This window comes from Equus asinus, chromosome 1 (assembly GCF_041296235.1).
Source record: "Equus asinus isolate D_3611 breed Donkey chromosome 1, EquAss-T2T_v2, whole genome shotgun sequence".
In the NCBI taxonomy this organism is placed as follows: domain Eukaryota; kingdom Metazoa; phylum Chordata; class Mammalia; order Perissodactyla; family Equidae; genus Equus; species Equus asinus.
The window spans coordinates 201,076,655-201,099,239 of record NC_091790.1 but is presented as its reverse complement, the minus strand read 5'-3'; the positions used below and the strand labels follow the sequence as shown (position 1 = coordinate 201,099,239).

Sequence of the window (22,585 nt, the reverse complement as noted above, 5' to 3'; positions counted from 1 at the left end):
CTGAAGTGTATTAAATATAGTCCCACCTTATTTTTTTTTCTCCCAGCTTTTATACACACGTATATATAAAGAAAAAAGCAGGCAGGGGAGACTGTGTATAAGGAAGAGGTTCTTTTAACAGACATCCAGAGGATGAACTTTCTATTCATGCAAAACATGAGACTTTTAAAATGCTTAACTGCTTCCTTCATCAATTTTCTGAATAATGATAGTGCCTTAGAAACCTCCAAAAGTGATTCACGTGGTTTTGATTTGTTTGCTTATCATTATGAACTCATAGAATGTTATTTGATGAGTTTCAATCCATTGCAGCCATTCTTTTTAGTGCTCAAACTGTTCCTTCTTTGGCCAGTAGGAGCCCCTTCAGATCAGCTCTATGTCTTTTCATGTCATCAAACACCTAGTTTCCTTCATTTTTGCTATGACAAACCGTCCCAGGTTCATCTGGTACATTTCCTGCTCCAAGCACACAATCAACAATCTCTTTGAGAAATGGAATTTAGAGACCACACTCTGGATAAGCATACTAACGCTAATAGGTTCTCGTTGCTTCTAAGTCTTTTCAATGGACAGAGCTATAAAATACATACCTTTTAGAAAAAGAAAAGTGTCATTTGAGTTCATATTAATATTTATGATTCATATTTAAGATTACAAGGTTTTAATTAAATCTTTTGATTTTATACTTGTATCTTTTCTCTCTTATCCTGAAAATCTTGGTTCATAATAAGATTAACATAATCTTTGCTTTATCTGAATATATGTTTCAAAATAATACCAATATTATTAACAAAAAAATGAACACAATTTAAGATGTTTTGTGGTTCTTCTAGTCTTTAGGACACATCCATCTAGGGATTTATAGTTATGTTTTAAAGTCATTTGAAAGAAATCTACTTTATGTGTTTATGTCACCAGCTTGATACATGGTTTAGTTATTTCAGCATGTATTGATTTTTTAAATTTGTTTTTTTAATTATGTAAAATATTTACAAGGCTCCAAAATCAAACTATAAAATAAGGTACATTCAGACAGCCCTACCTTCCATCTCTAGTCTCTCTCTCCCTGTATAGGTAACCATTCTTGTTGGGTTTCATTTTAAACTTTATACATCTTCATATTTTCCTTCTTTATGTGGCATACAACATAAACTGTTCTGTAACTGGAATTTTTACTTAACAATATATTCCGGGTATCTGTCTGCAGCAGTCTACAGAGATCTTTCTCATTCCTTTTTATAGCTGTACTATGTAGCTATACCATTGTTTACTCAAGAGTCCCCTACTGATGGGCATCTGGATTCTTTCCAATCTTTCTTTTTGCTAAGGAAGATTTGCCCTATCATCTGTTGCCAATCTTCCTCTTTTTGCTTGAGGAAGATTCACCCTGAGCTAACATCTGTGCCAATCCTCCTGTTTTTTATGTGGCTCACTGCCATAGCGTGGTCACCAACAAGTGGTGGAGGTCCACAGCCAGGAACCGAACCCAGGTTGCTGAAGCGGAGAGAGCTGAACCACTAGGCCACGGGGCCAGCCCCTCCAATCTTTTCTTATATTAGTCAGCAGCCAACCGTAAAAGCTATGGAGGGCTAAAAAAAAAACAAGGCAGTTCTCCAGAAACATAAGCAGCTGTTGTTATTACAGCCTGCCGGCTGAGTATGTCTTCATTTAACTTGGGAAGCCCCAGGAACCTAATGTCTCTTTTTGAATGATTATGCGCCTCTGGTCGGTTAACTAGATCAGTACTATTAAATTTTGTGGTTTTTTTTGAGGAAGATTAGCCCTGAGCTAACTGCTGCCAATCCTCCTCCTTTTGCTGAGGAAGACTGGCCCTGAGCTAACATCTGTGCCCATCTTCCTCTACTTTATATGTGGGATGCCTGAGGTCTGCAGTCGGAGGGAGCTGGCTTAACCCAAGAAAGCAGCTTTTGCCAAGCAGTGCCATGTCCGCACCCAGGATCCAAACTGGCGAACCCCAGGCTGCTGAGAAGCGGAACATGCGCACTTAACCGCTGCGCCACCCGGCTGGCCCCACTACTAAGTTTTATTTTATTAAATAGTTGGTCCTCTGCACTACTGTCATAGAATGCATAGAATACAGCAGTGTCTGCTACAGTTTGGTGGGAGTGTCCAACCTGAGGACCTTCTGGCAGTGAAATAAAAGGAGCAGGAGCATTTGAACACTAAGATGGCCTGATACAGACACCTGTATCGTGACAGTATGGGCAAAAGCTGGCCAGGTCGCCACAATGGCACACCAAAGCACATTCCTCGTAGGCCTGAGGAATCCCAACAGTGGATACTTAAAGAGACACAAAGTGACGGGAAAATCATTGGTTCATGCAAGCAGCAGCCTTTGGAGAAAGCTAGAGAATAGAGAAAAACAATATTGATCAGTAAGAGGAAGTTGATAAATGCTGAGGTTTTAGGTTTGAGAGGTGGTGAAAAATAGAAAGGCCGATCACAAGAAAATATAAAATTTTAATGTCTACACTGGTTGAATGTTATTTTAACTGTGAGGAACTCTGATTTTGTGTGTGTATGTTTTAAACAGATAAGGGCCCGTGCTGTTTAAAAAGGAGCTGGAACCTCGAGGTTCTGAATGTTATGAAGGTTTATAAACTAAGCGAGTTAAAACTGGTGCTGAGGTCTGACATCTTAAGCAGGTAATAAAAAATAATTGACACATGAAACTATCATAGTTAAAAAGTAAAACCTTTTAAACTTTTTGTGAAACAGGTATGGAACTGTAACATAGCAAGAATGTGTTAAGTATTTGTGTAATAAGTTAAAACCCCTAAGTTTTATCATGTCCAGGATGATTCTTGCTCTCAAAGAGGTTAAACTAAGATAAAAAGATTATCATATTGGGATGTGCCTTAATCACTGATTTTGTCTAGGAAGAGATGGCTTTGCTGGACCAGAGTAAACAGGGATAAACATAGGATAATGACAATGTACCTGAAATGACAATGATCAAAGAAGTCTCCCCAGGACTACAAGTTTTAGAAGTTAATTTATTTTACTTTTGGGTCATTCTAGACTTTTGGCTTGAGTCCACAGCTTCTGAACTAGAAGAAGGCCTAGATAATGGACTTTCAGTAATTATTCTATCTGAACTTCTTGGGTAAACTTTTTCTCCAAAAAATTCTAAAAAATTGGAGTTCAGTATTAAAACTATCAGTGACCAAATAATGGCCACACACACACAGCTGGTCTGCAGTTTAGCCCTAGTAATAGAGTTAAAGAATTTCAGAAAATCTCGTGTTTGTATTTTTCTACATTCTCCCATTCACTACCATTCTCTACTAATTGTTTGCAGTTTTATCTAAGATACTAGGCATCAATGACTATTCCCTAAGAGGATACAATTTCTCTTTCCCCTCATCAGATTCAAGTAATGGAGATAAAATAAAATAAAAATTTTATGCTCTATTTTTTATTTTTATTTTTTGGAGGAAGATTAGCCATGAGCTAACATCTGCTGCCAATCCTCCCCTTTTTGCTGAGGAAGACTGGCCCTGAGCTAATCTCCATGCCTCATCTTCCTCTACTTTATATGTGGGATGCCTGCCACAGCATGGCTTGGCAAGCGGTGCCGTGTCCACACCCGGGATCCAAACCGGCGAACCCCGGTCTGCTGAAGCGGAACGTGCACACTTAACCGCTGCGCCACTGGGCTGGCCCCTGGAGTATAAAATTAATTCCATGACATCTGGACATAAAAAGGAGGGGATGCTACATGGTACCATCACTATCTCCAAATCTATTCTACCTATATATTTTTATTTAATTATAATGCACAGTTGTTAAAGCTCTAAAATGGAATACAATCATAAATTATGGGTTTTATAAGAAATATAGATAAATCCAAATGTATTTTAGAAAATTCAGGTTTCGAAAAGTACATCAATGCTCTAACATAAACACACTGGTCTAACAACAAATTCCATGGCATATTAAAATTGGTTAAAAAAAGATGATGTTAGAGAAGAGAGAAGCTGTCTGCTCAAAAATAAAAGTTTTGATTCTTTTTTTCCTTATTAGAACAAGATTTTAAAAATGATTTAAATGGTTAGGCTTAAGTGGAGAATAATCTATCAGAAAGATATTTTATAAATTCTCTCATTAAAGTGGCCTAGCATTAGTATCCTCTTCCTAGTATTCGTGTGGAACAATCTTTCATGAACTTTAATGACCAGACAGTTTAATACTATTCTCCACTGAAAGGAACCCAGACTTTTTTAATGTGTTATGAGAAAGAAAATCTAAAATAGGCCTGTGTCAACACAGCAGGCCTGAGACGCTGAGACTTAGAAAGGCCTGCTTACGAGGTTGGCCCTTGGCTGGCAAACAGTTCCCTGTGCTGATGTAAAACTTTCCCTAAATGTTAAGAGTGCCTCACAGGGCCTAAACTGTTGGTACAAACAGTGTGGTTTATGCTGAACCTCCACTTGCCTTCTGGGAGTCTGGAATTGTGGTGTGTGCTAGGCAGAGGGTGCTTCCATGAGCAGCTCCAGTGAAAACCTTGGGCACTGAGTCTCCAGGGAGCTTCTCTGGGAGACGACACTCTGCATGTGTTATCACAACCCCTTGCTGGAGGATTAAGTGTGTCCTGTGAGACTCTACTGAGAGAGGAGACTCTGGAACCTTTTTTTTTAAGAAAACAAGTACTGAGGCAGTACTGGAAGGACACAAGAGACAGTTTAAAAGTCCTCTCACTTGCCAAGTTGACAATTTGAGCAACCAAAAAAAAAATAATTGCATTAAATGAATAAAATCCATGAATATATAATTAAATCTAAAAGGGAGAAAATATAAAGGGTTCTAAAGGATAGACACATCTGAGCTTTTTTAAAATTCTACATATTGATCAGTTCAAGTCATATGAATCCTATCTTCAAGTTCTGGTAAATATCTAGGTTGATAATCATCAAAGCAAGCTAAAACTCTAAAGAATCAAACCAGAGTATTAAATAAATTCAATGCTTACAGTGTTTGTTAATTTTAAGTAAAAATGTATTAATGTATATAGGTTGACTACCCATAAATGGAGTCGTAAAAACGAAGGTAAAAATAAATTGACAAGATGGCAGGTAAATGACACTTTCATGTATCATTACAAAGCCAACTTACCTACAGCTTTTCCATTCGTCCCCAAAAATGACACACTCATTTATACTATCGAGGCTGTGTCAGGAACTAATAAAGTAGACTAAGGAGTTCTTTCCAGTAATGAATTAAGTCAGCCATCTCTATTTGTGATATGATTTTAGAATCATTATTTGTATCCATGATACAGAGATGAATCAAATTCCACCTGTTACATTGCCTAAATACAATCACTCACAGTTCTTAGAAATAATATGTGTGGCAGATATATGCATTCCTCAAAACTTAGAGAATGTTCACCTAAGATCTGAGCACTTGACTGTATGTAAAATTTACCTCAAATGGAAAAAAAAAACACAAATATTGAACTCTAGGCTAATGATATTCATGCTGAACTATTTAGGGAGAAATGTGATGTCTGTGTTGGCTTTGAAATAGGTTGAAAATAAGACGGGTTGATGGGGGACTGGCCCCATGGCCGAGTGGTTAAGTTCGCGTGCTCCGCTGCAGGCGGCCCAGTGTTTTGTTGGTTCGAATCCTGGGCGCGGACATGGCACTGCTCATCAAACCATGCTGAAGCAGCATCCCACATGCCACAACTAGAAGGACCCACAACGAAGAATATACAACTATGTACTGGGGGGGCTTTGGAGAGAAAAAGGAAAAAATAAAATCTTTAAAAAAAAATTTTTTTTAAATAATAAAAAAAAAAACATGGGTTGATGGATGGATAGAGGAATGCAGAGATGGATATATATGTGATAAAATACTAGCGGTAAAATCTAGGCAGTAGGTATCTAGGTGTTCACTGTAAAATTGTTTTAACTTTTCCGATAGTTTGAAAATTTTCATAATAAAATGTTAGAAAAAAAACAGTGCATGGGACAGGAGGTAGGTTGTAAGAGAAGTTCATTTAATAGGGATGTCTGCAGGATGAACTTTCTATGAGCTTTCTATCAAGCAAAGAACAAAAACTGTATGAGATTTTTCTGATAGCAGAGGTGGGGCTTGAGAGAAATAATACAGCTGCACTGTGGCTAGTAGTCTTTCCCACACATTATCAAGCAGCTGCCAACTAAAAACATTAAGGCAAGTTAATTAATGATAGCTGGCTCCCAAACCAAGCAAAATCTGCTTTGCCCAGGTGGATGTCATCGGGGTCCACTGGTTAAGTGCATCTCTGAGGGACCACGCAGACGCCCAGCTCCTCCAGCACTGCTTAATGGCCACGTGTACATTCCCTCAAGCCCTTCCCTTCAGATGAGCATGACTGCTTCCTCTGCCATCTAAGGACATTCTTTTTCCTAAATATTTACGTCTCAGAACCTTTGTCATAGCCCTCAGATGTGTGGTATTGGTGGGTGAAGGCATTGGACAAGGTGATCTCTAAGCTCCCCCTCCTATTTAAATGCCTGATGATCCATTCACAGTCTAGTTGCTTTAGCACCAAGAGGCTCGAGGACCCCAAGCCCTGCTTACTTAGTGCTGAGCCATCATCCCTGACCAGGAAAGAGAGACAAGGACTAGATAATCTCTTCTCCCACTTACCTTCACTGGGGTCTGTGGGAATCTCACTTTCCTCTGGCCCTGCCTGGTCCTCTGTGTTATGGTCTCCTTCTGGCTGAATCTGAGATAAGACATCAGGTTGATTCATGGCATAATCTAGGAGAGAAAGAAGGGAAAAGGGGTATGACAAAGAGATCAATGAGGATGCTACTAACTGTCATGAAGGCTGTGCTGAGGACTTTGAGAGCCACAATCCCAGGGAATTTCTTTTATATTCTATTTCACTTTCCCCATCCATCCACCTCCAATATGGAAGAGATCTATCAGGCAAGCAGGTAAGAGGAGAGGTAAAGGGTGGGAAAGGTACATGTGCGACTTCAGCACCGCCACCTGCTGCTTTCACTGGGTAAGAGCGACAGTGTGCCTCGGGTGGGGGAGAGATCAAGGACCCTTCAAAGTGAAGGATACCCATGGAAACCACTGCAGCTGGCACACCCATAACTCTGAACTTCACTCTCTATCCCGTGAATTGGCAAAGGAGAGATGATGATTTCCTATTTAGCAAGGGTGAATTGGAAATCTTTAGCTTGGAACCAGAATCTGAAGGGTGTGAGGACAGAGTGAGAATGAAGACCACTGGAGGAAAAGAGACTGTTCTGAGCCCTCCTGGAGCTGCTGTCACCTCATTCACAAGGGGCCAACTTAGCCTCACCCATGGAGATGAGAGACTCGTAGTTGCCCTTCATGATATTCTTGTAAAGTTCCTTTTGCCAGTCTTCTAATTTTTCCCATTCTGGAGTGGAAAAGTAGATGGAGATATCATCAAATGTCACAGGTACCTGAAATTACAATCACACCGGGGTTAGTCCCTCCCACTGCAATTCAATCATTCAAGAAATCTTTACTGAGTGCCTACTAGTACAAAAAACTGTGCGGGACCCTAAAAGGATACAGGAAAAACTTAAGACAGATCCAACCTCCGGGAGTTGACAATATTTTCAAGGAGAAAGGTGATAAACTTTAGGGTTGTGCGTTTTGAGAGGGTGAAGGACATGTAAAGAGTCATTTGCAGACATAGGTACAAATGCAAAGCAGTATTTAACTCACAAAGCACAACATATTAATATCCATTGAGTACAAGGTTTATCCGAAGCACCAAGATTATAAAAATATGGTTTCTGGGGGCCGGCCCCATGGCCAAGTGGTTAAGTTCACGTGCTCCACTTTGGTGGCCCCGGGTTTCACCTGTTCGGATCCTGGGTGCAGAAATGGCACCACTCATCAGGCTATGTTGAGGCGGCGTCCCACATGTCACAGCTAGAGGGACCCACAACTAAAAAAAAATATACAACTATATACTGAGGGGATTTGGGGAGAAAAAGCAGGAAAAAAAAAAAAAGATTGGCAACAGTTGTTAGCTCAGGTGCCAATCTTTAAAGATTTTTATTTTTTTCCTTTTTCTCCCCCAAGCCCCCCGGTACATAGTTGTATATTCTTCGTTGTGGGTCCTTCTAGTTGTGGCATGTGGGACACTGCCTCAGCCTGGTTTGATGAGCAGTGCCATGTCCACGCCCAGGATTCAAACCAACGAAACACTGGGCCGCCTGCAGCGGAGCACCCGAACTTAACCACTCGACCACGGGGCCAGCCCCTCAGGTGCCAATCTTAAAAAAAAAAAAATTTGGTTTCTGCCCAAAAGGAATGTATGACTGTATTCAAATTAATAACATGGACAAGAAATTTTTAAAATAGAGCTATAATGGGACTGGGATGAGTCTGGAAGAGATGGGGCTTCAGCTAGTCCTAAAAGACAGGTAGATTTCTTTGTTTTGGACACTGTCATTTTTCTGGTTTTTTGCTGAGGAGGATTAGCCCTGAGCTAACATCTGTTGCCAATCTTCCTTTTTTTTTTTTTCTTTTTGCTTGAGGAAGATTAGCCCTAAGCTAACATCTGTGCGAACCTTCCTCCATTTTGTACGTAGCATGCCTCTACACATGGCTGACAGTGAAGTAGGTCCACGCCCAACCTATGAACCCGCGCTGCCAAAGCGGAGCACCTGGAACTTTAACCACTTCACCACGGGGCTGGCCCCCTAAGATGTATATACATGTATCTTTTCCAAAATTAAAAAATTCAATAAAAATATACATACTTCATAAATTTAACATAGCCTTGAAGATTCAAAGGTCTGTCCAATACTATTAGGCAATTTTATTTCTTTCTGCTTCATTTGTGTCATCTTTTTCCTCAACGAGAAATTTTGTTCCTAGGGGCTAGAACCATAAATTACTCATTTTTACATCCTGCTCAGCACCTACAATCAGGCTGAGGGAAGTGTAAACACTCAATACTTAATTTTTATCTAACCTCACTACACAGGAGATTTGTCATAGCTTACAATAAAAACTCACAATAAAATGATCACAGAAATCAACGATCAGATGGGCTTCTGGTCCAAGACTGTGAGCTAAGCACACACGTCCTTCTCTTCCCTCCCAGACTCCACTGAAACCACAGCGCTGAGATGGGGGACATATCTACAACACCGCCAAGAATGAGCAAGAAGGCCGTCACCAGACAGTTCTTGATGAGTCTCACTGAGACCCGGAGGATGGGCGTGTGCTGGGGTCTAAGGTGTGCGAGGAAGCTGCATCTCCCTGATGCACAGGGAAAGACTGCAGTGGAGGAATCCAGAGAATTCCAAGCTCGAAGTCAGCAGATACCCTGAGTAGGAGTAAAAGTGGCTGTAAACTGCCGTTTGAAGGGCTATCTTTAGAAGCAGGACCCCCTCTCTCGTCCTCCTCATCAACCCTGGCAGAGCCGGCAGCATTTACCCCAAAGCCGAAATGACAGACCATATCTCTATGGAAATTTCACAACCTGCCTGGGACAGCAGGGGACCCCAGTATGGGAGCTGACGGCTTGGAGTACTGCCTTACTCCTTCTGGGCTCCGGGTGGTCCCTGCACTGCCTATTTGCTCCTGGCCACAGCACCTTAAAGTGAAGCCCATCTACATGGAGCGCCTATGGAGGGAGCCCTCTCCTGCAAATGAAAGATCCTGTGGTTAAAGAGACTAAAGTGGTGGCAGAGAAAACATGTCAGCTTCCTGTAATTAACCAAAGTAATCAATCTAATCCTCCACTTATAAATATGGATGAACAATCACAGATTACTCAAGATTTTTTTTTAAAAAGCTAACAGCACCAAGATGAACAAATACTATAAAAGATCCTAGAGGGAAAAAAATCAATAAGCTAAAAATCAAACAACCCTCTAATTCAGATTCTCAAAGAAATTTAGTAGATATTACATCTATAAAAAAAATTCAGGCTGCTTTAAAAAAAGGAGCAGAAAATAAGTATTATTGAAAATTAAATATATAATTGTTAAAAATAAAAATTAGAAATGCTGGAAGGAAAGGTCAAGAAACTGTAGTTAAAAAGGTAAAAAATATTAAGGAAAATTTAAAGAAACAAAGACAATAATCCATCATCTGTCAACAGCAGTTCCAGAAAGAGAACAGAAAAAATGGGGGAGGGTGTGTGAAATATTATAAAAATAGATTCATAGAAGAAAATTTCCCAGAGCTGAAAAGATACCACTCTTCTGAATGAAGGGTCACACCAAGGGTCCAAAACAAATTTTAAAAGACCTATATCCAGACATAGCCAACAAATTTTAGAAAAATATAAATAGAAGATAAAAACTTCCAGGGAAAAAAAAATGGGTTTCTTACAAATTATAATCAGTTTGGTATTAAACTTTTCATCAATGGCATTTGGTGTTATGAGATAATGGACCAATACTTTTAAAATTCTGAGGGAAAATGGAATATTATTGAGCATGAAAAAGGAAGGAAATTCTGACCTGCTGCAACATGGATTCATCTGCAGGATGTTACGCACAAGTGAAACAAGCCAGTCACAAAAGGACAAAAATTGTGTGATTTCACTTATATGATGTCCCTAGAGTAGTCAAATTCACAGAGACAGAAAGCAGAATGGTGGCTGCTGGGGGCAGCGGGAATGAGGAGTTGTTTAGTGGGTACAGAGTTTCAGTTTGGGAAACCCTGGGGATGGATGGTGGTGACGCTTGCACAACAATGTGAATGTACTTAATGCCACTGAACTGTACCCTTAACCATGGTTAAAATGGTAAATTTTATGTATATTTACCAAAATTAAAAAAAATTAAAATTCAAAGTAAGGGCAGAATAAGAGCATTTGCAACAAAGCAAGGACACAAAAGTTTACTTCCTGTATTTCAATCTAGTAAATCTTCAATATATTCTAATTTCATGAAGAAATCACAACATTATTTTTATATGATTTTGGAGTTTAAGATGGACAGGTTGAATGTTACCCATTTATCCGGGTAATACCATAAGTAACTTTAACTTCCCTTTTCTGCTATTCTTACGGCAAATACAAATTTAAACTTTCCCAAAGAACTTCTAGGGGGCTCCAGATACACAAATAAAAACACTGGGGCAAGTTCTCTGTCAGATACTGCCTCTGACATCCCTTCCAACTCCCTCATCTCCGCTCCCCTTCACAACCCTTGAAAGAGTCCTTTATTGTCATTCTCCCTTTTCTCTCTTCCCATTCACCCCTCCACCAGCTCCATTCAGCCTTCCATCCCCGGCTTCACTGCACTGAAACAACTCTTGCAAGGTTCCCAGCAACGTCTATGTTGCCAAATCATATTCACCATCTTCTTCCTTCTAGACCTCTCGGTAACATATCAACCCAGATGACAACTCTCTCCTTGAAATGCTTTTCTCCTTGTCCCTGTGACCCCACATACTTTCCTGTTTTGTTTCCTTTCCCGCCTCCCTGGCCACTCCTCCTCAGTCTCCTTTGCTGGCTCCTCCTTTCCCTGGAGCTGAGCCCTGGGACTCCTCTTGCTTTCCCACTTTCTTTCCTGAGGTCATCACTTCCAGCCTCTTGACTTACAACATGACCTGGACATCAACGACTCCCAAATATTTCTCACCTTTGAGCTTCAGGGACCACTTCACATCTCTCCAGAATGTGCCACAGGCATTTCCAACCTAACACTGCGAAGGAGAACTCTTAATTCCTTCCCATGCCTCAAGATATCCCCATCTCAGTAGATGCCAACACCATCCATCCGGTTCTTCAAGCCAAAAGCCTAAGAGTCACTAAACCTAAGGTGTTAAGAGCATGTGCTCTGGAGCCAACTGGGTTACAAGACAACTCTGTTATTTATATTTAGTAACTATATGAACCCAAGTTAGGGTTCTTATGAAATAACTAAAGCACTCAGAACAGTAAAATTCTAAGTAAATCACCACACATTAAATTTACAATTATTGTTGTTCTTAATTCCTCCTTCCCTACTTCCCATCAGTAAGTCTTACTGTCAATTCTACCATCAAAACATCCCGAATCTGTCCACTTATCTCCATCTCCACTACTGCTACCCTCATCCAGGCCACTCTCACCCCTATTACAGCTGCCTATTGTTTTCCTCCCTGCTCCTGTTCTTACCCCCATGATTCATTCTCCACATGGCAGCCAAAGTGGTTCTTTCAAAATATACACCAGTATAACTCCTCTGCTTAAAACCCTTCAATTTCCTCCCATTACACCTAAGATAAAACCCCAACTGCTTACCTTGGTCTCCAATGCCTGACCCAGTGGTTCAAAACTCTAGCTGCATTATTACAATCATCTACGGAGCTTCAAGAATTATTAATGCTTAGGCCCCATCCTGGACCTATTAAATCAGAATCTCTAGGTGTGATGCCCATCAAAATTTAAAAGCTCCCCAGATGAATCCTATGTACAGCCAGGGCTGAAACACACTGCCCTAAACGATCTGCCTCCTGTTTACTCAGTGCACACAGCGGCTGCCCTTCCTCCTTCCCCTCAGTGTCCCTAGTCCCTTTGAGCCTTCAGGACTTTGCACTAGGTATTCTTTCTGCCTAGAAAGCTCTTCCTCAGATCTTCTCACAGCTGGATCCTTCCTGTTATTTAGTCTCAGCCTAAATATTAGCTCCTTTATGAGAACTTCTCTGATAGCCAATCTAAAATAAATCATCAGATAGCACTTATATTTTTACCAAAGCGCTTAAATGGATTTTAATGTTATCTTTCTTTATCCACTAAAATTTAAGCTCCAAGGGAGCTTACGTGAATTGTTCACTGCTGTGCCTTCAGGATGTAGACATCAAGCAAATAGTAAGTGTTCAAGAAATATTTGTTGAATGAAGGAATAAATAAGCAGGCATGCTTGGAAACTAGCTGGCTCAAGGCTGTCTTCCATAGTTGAGGAATAGTGTTTATTTCCCTTTTGTTTTATGGGCTATTCCCTCCAGAAAGGCTGGGCCCCAGCATTGCGGCACACTTCTGCAAAGGATGCTGACGGGCAGGATCTACGTCAGCCCCAGATGGTCCCAAACCCTTATGTTAACTATTTACTCTACCTCCCCTCCCTTGTCTTCCCTCTAACTTTTCACCAGAATTGACAACAAATTCAAATTGACTGATTTAAATGATATTTAGTTTCCACACCAAGATCGTGGCAGACAGGTTAACAAAGAGAAAAGTGACCAGGGGATAATGGGCAGGAGAAAGCAAAAGAGAAGAAAATCCATCTATCAGATAGCCAACTTTGGACTGGAAACAGTTTTCCAATGATCGCTGTATTAAACATGGAATGCTTCCCAAATAGAGAAACACAAAACAACTTCATAGTTCCTTCAGCCTAACTGACTGACCAAGATTATCCCTTACTACTAGGCTAAGGACTAGTGAGACCACTTTCCATCTAGAAGCGAAAGTATTACCTTTGGGATATCCCCTTTAATACCCGGGGGCAGCCGCAGGATCCAGAAGTTCCTGTTTCTCAGCAGATTCTCCAGGTTCTCCAGCCGCCTCTGCAGCAGCCCGTACTCCTGCAGCAGGGTCCCCAGCACGGCCCACTTGCCATCCAGCTGGTTCCCAAGATCGGCCACTGTCTTTTCACAGCTGGCCAGCTTCTTCTCTGCTGTCCCTGTCCGTCCTTCTAGATGCAGGAGTCGCCGGCTGTGGACCTCAACCTTTCTCTCTATAGCCTGCACAGCGGCCACCACTGTCCACAGGGAGATGGCTGCAGTCTGCAGGTGTGCCTCATTTGCTGCTGGGGGCGTGGGAAGAGGAAGGGGCTGCAGGGACGTAAGGCATTCGGAGTCCCATTCAGAAGTCTGTGCGCAGTGGAGAGATGAGACAAGACACTGAGTGTTAGAAGGAGCCCTAATCCAAAATAAAATCAGATAAGGACCGCTTAACTGGCCAACTGAGATTAATCTAAATACAGTTTTAGTACCACCTGTATAAGCCTCCTCTTTATGGAGCTCATCGACATCAGGAGCCAAGAGAGCTGCTTTGGTGGTTCAGGGATGGATTAGGCAAGACAGTGAATGAGTGAAGCTGGATCAAGAACCAGCCCGGCATACTCCCTGGGATGCAAAGCCCTAGAGCCAGCGTCCAGAGGCTCAAGCTGTTGCTGCATCCCCTCTCTCTAGAAAAGGCTAAATGCATCAGGATCTCTCCAGGTTTCACTGAGCTCAGTGCCCTCTGATAAACCTTTGATTGACTTATGCTGTGGCCCTGTCCACCACCCTGCTTACAAACCACAACCATACCATTCAGCAAACCTTGAATAAGCAGAGAATGTTGAGTCTGGAAAACACACAACTATTTGCGAACATTTAAGGGTTATAAAACAGAAAGCAAAACAGGCTTGTTTAATCTTACAGTGTTACTCTAGACGGCAGAACTAGAACCAACACGGAATTTTCAGGCAGGCAAACATTGGCCTATATAAATAATTTTTGAACTAGATCTTTCCAAGAAAATAATAGCTTGCCCCAACATTGAACGCACTTTGAAACAAAGAACATATTTTAAAAAAAAGAAATCTCTACCAAAAAAATAGGAGGTTTGACGAGGATGACCCCTACAAAGCCTTCTGACTCTATGAATTTGATAACCTGCTCTCTGGCCACAAGCTCCCATCTCTCCAGCTCACCCATCACCTTATTCTCATTTCACTTGCTCTGCAATCCCACTAAACCCTTGCCCATTCTCTTTGCTCCTGGTTTGTCAGCCTGATCCAGGCTTTGCTTTCTTCCTTGATCATTTCAGCCATCTTTGACCCCTTTACTCATGTGTCTTTCTGCCTCACCTGCTCAGCTAACCTCTAGCTTTGAATCAGTCCGATGGTTCTCATTCTGATCCTGTAAACAGGCTAGTAAGCCCTGCTAAAGGAAGTCACACAACCGGGTAAACTGGTGTCACCACACACCAACGGTCTCTAAGCTCAGAGGGGGCTCAACACTGCCTGGTGCCCCCATGTCTCTTTTCCCTTTCCGTCCAGTGGCCACTACAACTCCCACGCCAGCACTCTCCTTAAACTTTTAGCACAGCACTTCTCAAACGAATGTGCATAAGGATCATCTGGAGATCTTGTTAAAATGCAGACTTTGATTCAGTAGGTCTGGAAGGAAAATTGAGATTCTGCATTTTTACAAGCTCCCAGGTGATGCTGATGCTGCTGGCTCAGGGAACACGCGCTGAGTAGTGAGATTCTTGTCCGCTGCAGGCCCCCTCTCCCTAAGAAGATGACATGGACTCCTACTTTGAGAAGAAAATTAGAGTACTTAGACCAAACGCTCTCAATTTTCTCCTCTTTTTCTTCACATTCCTTCCCACTTCAAACTCATCAGTAACTTAATCTTGCTTTTCTTCCTACAGGAAAAAGGTTCATCCTATTTAAAATTGATCTCTCCACTTAAGCTCTGAATGCCAACTCCTTCCACATTTTTAGGTACACTGTTCTTCTTTTATGGTCAATATTTCAATCTCTTGATTCTTCTCCATAAGATGAACCTGCACTGTTCAATATGGTGGTTACTGAGCACTTGAAATGCGGTTATTTTGATTGAGATGTGCCATGAGTATCAAACACACTCAAGATTCTGAAGACACAGTATGGGGAGAAAATGTAAAACTTCCTAATTTCTTAATGTTGATTCCACATTGAAATATTTTGTACGCACTGAGTTAAATAAAATATTAAAATTAATGTTATTTCTATAAACTTTTTAAACACGACTACTAGAAAATTTAAAGTTATATGTGGCTTCCATTATGTGTCTACTGGGCAGGGCTAGCATAGACACATGATCTCTACCATATTTAAAAAAAAAAGATTGGAAAAGGAAGAATAGGTCCAAGGGTAGGGATGGCTTTCCTCTCTGCTCTATTCCCCACCCCTTGCCACTGCTTCCTCTTCGTCCTCCCCTTCCACCTTTCTCACTTTCATGTCACTCCTCCGTAGCAGTCTGGCTCCTGACCCACTAAAACGGCTCTCCTTGGGGTGACCAAAGGCTTCTCAAACCGGTAAATCCAAGGCATACTTTCCAGTCCTCTGTTACTGGACTGGTCCCTGCTCGTCCTACCCGGGTCTGGGCTCAGGGACTGCCCCGGTCGTCTCCGCAGCACTAGCAACTGGTGGAGCGCCCGGCACCCGCGGGCCCGCCGCCGACATCGGCTGAATGAACCCACACGAGACGGTGCTCCACCCTCGGAACCCGCACCGGTCACTCGGGCAGCAGCGTGGACGGAGGCCCTCCTGCGTGGCCGGCATTGTCAGCTACGGGCCCGGCGCTCCCGAGCCGCACGCAGTCCTTTGACACACCTAAGTGTCACCGTGGCCGCCGCACCTGCGGCTGTGCGCGGCCGGGCGCACGGCACCGAGGGCGATCTTGCGAGCACGGGGCCGCCGGGCACGCCAGCCCAGCGGCCTGCGCGTGGCGGGCTGCGGCGGGCGGACGCCGAGCCGAGGCGCCCCTCTTCACTCATTCCCCTTTCGGTAGCGTCCCAGACTCTCCCCGCTAGAAGCCTCCAGCAGGGCTGCGGAGCCCTGGGCCTCGCACCCGGCGCGGGACCTCTCGGGCGGAGGGAGAGAGCCTGCGAGCCCCGCGCCGGCGGCGTCCCGCCCGGCCATCGGGCCCGGGGGCCCCCGGGGCGCCCGTCTGCGCTCGGCCGCTCGGGCGCGCCCCGCTCCGGGGCCCCGCGCCTGACACGCCGCCTTCCGCCCGCCTCCCTCGCTCGGGCCCGGTCGCGGAGCCCCAGGCGCCCCAACCCTCCCGGGCTCGCAGCGCTCGTGCGCGGACCGCCTTACCGGAGCCGGCGCTGCCTCGGCCATGGCCCCGCGCTGCCCGGCCCGGCCCGGCCGGAGTCGCCGCCGCCGCCGCGCGGCCCCACGCAGGCCGGCCCCCGGCCTCTCCGCAGGCGCGCCCGCCCGGCTCTCGCGCGGCCGTGGGCCCGGTGCTCGGGCGCGGGGGCGCGGCAGGGGCGCGGGGCGGCCGGCCGGAGGAGCTCGGGGGCGGGCAGGCTCAGCCGCGCTCGGCCGCAGCGGCCCCTCAGCTGGCGCTTTGTGGGCACCGAGCGCAGCCGGAACGGCTCGGGCCTAGACGCGCCGCAGGCCGCGGCAGCGCGCCCCCTGCCGGCCCTGGCGGCCACTTCCGCCCCGCGGCTAGGTCGGCTCGGCCCCGGCGGCGGGCTCGGTTCCACGGAGACCTGTCTCCTGGCGCGCCCCGAGAACGCGCCCCAGATGGGAGCTCAGGGCCCCAAACCAGGGCTTGTCTGCGCAGTGGTCCTTCCTGGCGGCCCAGTTCGCAGGGACCGCCTGATGGGAGGCGCCCGGGCGGGAGGGCAGCCCGTTCTAGAAAGGTGGAAACGGCGGAGGGAGATCCGGGTGGCAGGCCGGACCCAAGGGAGCTGTGGGTTAGAGTGAGTGACCGAGAGGCACGCATCTGGGATGGAGAAGACGTTCGTCGTTTGCAGAAATTGCACATGTGGCTGCCGAGGTGAAGCGGTTCACATCCCACGTGGCCCGTGTTAGGACCACAACTCTACAGTCCTCCTTATGTCTCGGATGATTGAGGTTACGGGAAAGAACCAAGTGTTATCTGTGGAGGTTGGCAGAGTGTGTATTCTGGTAAGACAACCGCATAACCCGGAGTTTCCAGCACAGTCCTCGTTTCGAGCATGTGATCATGAATCAAGGTCCTCCCAAACCTGTATTTCAACAAATGAATCAAGTCAATGTCCATAACAGTCAAAGTATCTATAAATCACAAAAGTATGAGAACCATCCTGTCGGGGCACCTGCTGTTGAGCATACAAGCTATTTTTAGACTGTAGCTATGCCTGCAGCATGTAATTTGAAGTCTACCTGAATGTATATTTTGGTCAAAGGGTGAATGTTTGATAGTTAAAAATTGCTATTCTCTGAATCAAAATATCGCCATAACAGAGTGATCTTCTGGAAAAAAATCTGAATTTTCTTGGAAAGGAAATTCATTTTTATAATTTTACTATTAAAAATGTAGTAGTTAAAATTTTAGAGTTTGACCTTATAAGGCAAGAACAATAATTTCTCAGTCCTGTCAACTGTCGGTTGCTGCTAAGGCCATTAAACAGGGACATTTGCATTACTAAATGAGGTACTTTCAACTGAGCTCCGTAGAGAAGGGAGGCTAGCTCTGCCATCATAATATGGTAATATTGCCACCGATTTATTAAATGTGCCTTTTCCTAATAGGAACTTATTAAGGTAAAGATTTGGGCCGCACCCGTAGCCAGGTGGTTAAGTTCGTGTGCTCAGCTTTGGCGGCCCAGGGTTTTGCGGGTTCGGATTCTGGGTGCAGACATGGTACCCACTCATCAGGCCATGCTGAGGTAGCGTCCCACATAGCACAACCAGAAGAACCTCAACTAGAATATACAGCTACCTACTGGGGGGCTTTGGGGAGAAGACGAGGAAAAAAAAAAAAAAGAAGATTGGCAACAGATGTTAGCTCAGGTGCCAATCTTTAAAAAAAAGGAAAAAAGGTAAAGACTTTTCTCCTTTTTAATTTTTGGCCTTGAAATTTTTTTGGATGATTGATGGCATTTCATTGAAGCAGTTTCACTGAGTGAAGTTTTGTGCACTGTTTCAAAAAGATGCACGATGTTTTCAGAAGCAGACTTAAGACGGCTGTCCTTTATATTATTCGTAATTTCTAATATTTTTGTCTTTTCTTGCTGCTCTACACAATCACTACAGAAAAATTTGTCCTTAAAGTTTGGATCCAGAAATGTGAAAATGGAGCCATTTAATTGGTTTTCAAGTTAAGAAAATAATCGACGTTTCCATCTGCGTCTGAGCTTTCCTTTATGCACACCAATTTCAGCAGCTGCCCTGGAGTAGAATCAGAGGAAGGTCTTTTCGGCAGGAGCCGTGTAGGAAATACTTGCACTCTTAAGACACGCCAATTTATTCAGCAAGTTGCAGCAAACAACCTGCTTGCTCTGCAAGCAACCATTGGCTGTCAGTAAGTCTTCCTATGTTGCTAATGTTCTCTGGAAAATACAAAATTAAGGCCTTCTTGATTCTATCAGCCTTTGAAGGATGCAATAGCTGCTATTGCATCTAGTTTAAATATGTTGTGTATGTACATGACAAGACAATTTCAAAATCTCTTCTGTGTCACGTAATTTGTTATTGGCTGAAAAATATTGTAGAAGTGGTCTACAATCTTTCTGCCTGCACCCAGTCATTTTCCACCACATCTTTTTAAGCTATAACCATTTTCTGAATATAAAAATGAAAGGTGTAGACTAATTATATTATGTTTATGCTCATAGCCTTCACCATATTTGTTCCATGGTCTATGACAATTTCATGCATTTCTTTCTTTTTTTTTTTTTTTGGGTTAATAAAAATTTTATTAGAGATGTAATTAAAAACTAGAACCCAGGTGTGTTGACTTATAGTCTAATGCTTATCATATAACTTTCTTCAAGTATGTGAAGCATTAATTTTTCAGACCTTTCTCTTCCTATCTAAATTATTCCAATGTTTTCTTTTAATATTTCCTTCGAAGATGTGTTTTCAAGTCTATTAATTTTTTTTCTGCTTTTTCTCCCCCAATCCCCCAAGTACATAGTATATTATATATTTCAGTTGTGGGTCCTTCTAGTTGTGGCATGTGGGACGCTGCCTCAGCATGGGCTGATGAGCAGCGCCATGTCTGTGCCCAGGATCCGAACCGGTGACCCTGGGCCACTGAAGTGGAGTTCATGCATTTCTCTTTACTGATTTTATATTCCATAAATATTTCTCAAAGTCAGATTCATAATGTGTGTGAAACCCAGGAATCTTTCATCAGGTAAGGAAAGAGGAAACATGGTTGAATTAATCATTAATTCTCTGTTTTTAAATCTGAAAAATTGAGGTTGATTCTTCATGTCCAAATGTCACATATGCCATATACTGTAGTAGCATATGTAATAATTTCATTAACTTTTTTGTGCACAGCAAATCATAAATCAGGAAAAAGGTTTTAGGAACGTTTTCTAAAAGAAGTCAGGATTTAGAATTCATAGCTTGGGCAAATCTCAAAAATCCTTTCTCTTCAACTGCTGAAAATGGTTATCGATCTATAGCAATTATTTCTACAAGCTTTAAAAAATATTAAGCTTCATAGATCCCAAACCATGAGGCATTGTCTTATTAAAAGCATTCTTGTAGAGTTTGTTGTCTAGAGAGAACAAATGTATTTTGGGTGCCCCGTTTAATCTAAACTTTCTGCTTTTTTTTCATGTTCTACATTTTTAATTGTCTCAATCAAAGTGATTTATATATATGTGTTGTATGTGAGTTTTTTCATCTTTGTGAAATTTTGAGGTAGCCACGGTTGACATTCTACTTTTAATTTATCCTCCTAATATGTGAAAAATTACCAAATAGGGCTTTTTTTTTAACATTCACAGACTAAATGGAGTTAAATAATTAAACATTAGTCTAAAGATTAGCTTATTTAGTGTTATGAATGCAATTGTACCAAATAATTCTATAGTAATTAGAACTATTAATCTAATCTTTATTATTTTGACCTGTGATAGTATTTATATTTTTATAAACATCTGTAGGCTCAAAAAGGATATAATGTTCTTTCTAAAGTTACCTGGATAACATTCTCTCAGTATTCATATTAACTGTTAATACATTTGAGTATTTGAAAGTTCTTATTAGATAGATTCAACACCTTTCACAATCCTCAGTAATTATTGTAGCCTTTTACTTTTGCAATATTAAAAATAGATTCATATATAGTTCAACTGACTATTAGCGTTTCAACATATAAAGCACATTATCAAATTTTATACCTCAAGTTACATCTAGATTATAGAATACCTAAATTTGAAAGTAGAAATTCAGATGTTAAGAATAAATATGAGTGACCTGCCATGTTTATGTTAATGAAGATTGATCCACCGATGGGATCTGATGGAAATCTACCTAAATCACAGGTCGTTACTCACGTGCAGGTTAAGGATGCCAGAAATGACACTGAGTGAACATTCAGCTATTCCACTTTGCAGTGGCCAAGGTTGAAGCCACAGCTGAACAGCAGAATTTGGCCAAATAGTGAGCCTGAGGCCAAAGGTCAGCTCAGCCCCACTACATGTGCATGTAGTTTTCATCTAGGCATATGCGAAAGACCTGACAATTGTGCAGTGGTCAGATCACAGTTTGTAGATGAAAATTCCCAAGTGATTATTACCCATATAGACTGAAATTATGGATGTTATATTTAAATTATTTAAATATCTTTATATTTATATGATGTAAATAGGTTGAGATTATTTTGTGTTTTTACCACCAGTGGCCACCAAAATTCTGAGGTTGACACATTTACTCTCATTTTGTCTTTCTCCATTCACATTTTTTATTTTTTCTGTGCTTTGCAAAAAATTTGAAATATACAGGGATGTATAAAGAAGACAAAAGCCACCTATAGTACTATCCAGAGAGAATCACTCTTAGAATTTCTGTGTCTATCCTTCCAGGCTTCTTTTTTCTATGTATATTTGGGTTTTTTAAAACATAGCTGGAACCATAAATACTGTTGTGCAAGCTGCCTTTATTACTTAATATACTTGAATATCTTATATAGCATTAAATATTATTCTAAAACATAATTTAATGTGTACACATTATTTCATTGGACAGGTATTTAATAACTTACTTATACATTCAGGTTCTGGTTTTCCACCACTACATAAACTTAGGATGATTCTGCTTGTCCATAAATCTTTATATGTTTTTTAAATTTTTTCCTGAGACTCAGTTGCTAGGAATGGGAGATTACTGGGCAAGGCTATGATTATTTATTTAGATTTTGAGGCCTATGGCCAGATTACTATCCGGAGAAGTTATACCAATTTACATTCCCACCAGCAATATAACCCTCACTTCCATTTTTTTGTTATGTCTTTCAATGTTCCAAAGTTTCTTTTTATGTAGTCAGATCTTTCAGTGTTTCCCTTTATGCCTTCTAAGTTTTATGTTTTCCTCCTTACTCCAAAACTATAAAAATATTCTTATATTTTTTCTAGTTCTGGAAAAAATATCTTAAAGTCTTTTCCCATTGCGTGATTTCTTTTTTTTTTTTAAGATTTTATTTTTTCCTTTTTCTTCCCAAAGCCCCCCGCTACATAGTTGTATATTTTTAGTTGTGGGTTCTTCTAGTTGAGGCATTTGGGATGCTGCCTCAGCATGGCCTAGATGAGTGGTGCCATGTCGCACGCAGGATCCGAACTGGCGAAACCCTGGGCCTCCGAAGAAGAGCACGTGAACTTAACCACTCGGCCAGGGGCCAGCCCCCATTGTGTGATTTCTTAACAGCAATAATCACTAACATTTATTGAGTACCAAATGCCAGGGACCATGCTATGCACTTTACATGTGTTATATGATCTAATCTTCTCAACTGTTCTATAATGAAAATAACATGCTTTAAAGGTTAAATAATTTGCCCAAAGTCAGAGGACTAAAAAAAAGGTGAAGTCAGGATTCAAATGCAAGTTCCTTTGACTTCACAGTCCAAGCTCTTGACCACT

The 22,585-nt window shown here is 42.2% G+C and overlaps 1 protein-coding gene across 1 annotated transcript in view; it reads right to left on the bottom strand.

Moving 5' to 3' along the window:
• The window catches only part of ZNF398 (zinc finger protein 398), a 31,106-nt gene extending 11,675 nt beyond the window's left edge, over nt 1–19,431 (bottom strand). Inside the window, exons 1-4 of the mRNA XM_044765033.2 lie at nt 16,815–19,431; nt 13,435–13,830; nt 7,331–7,457; nt 6,661–6,774 (exon numbers count right to left, since the gene is read on the bottom strand). Coding sequence (XP_044620968.1) covers nt 6,661–6,774; nt 7,331–7,457; nt 13,435–13,830; nt 16,815–16,838 — 661 coding nt within the window. The 5' untranslated portion in view covers nt 16,839–19,431. The remainder of the gene's footprint in view (nt 1–6,660; nt 6,775–7,330; nt 7,458–13,434; nt 13,831–16,814) is intronic.
• Nucleotides 19,432–22,585: the final 3,154 nt, after the last annotated feature.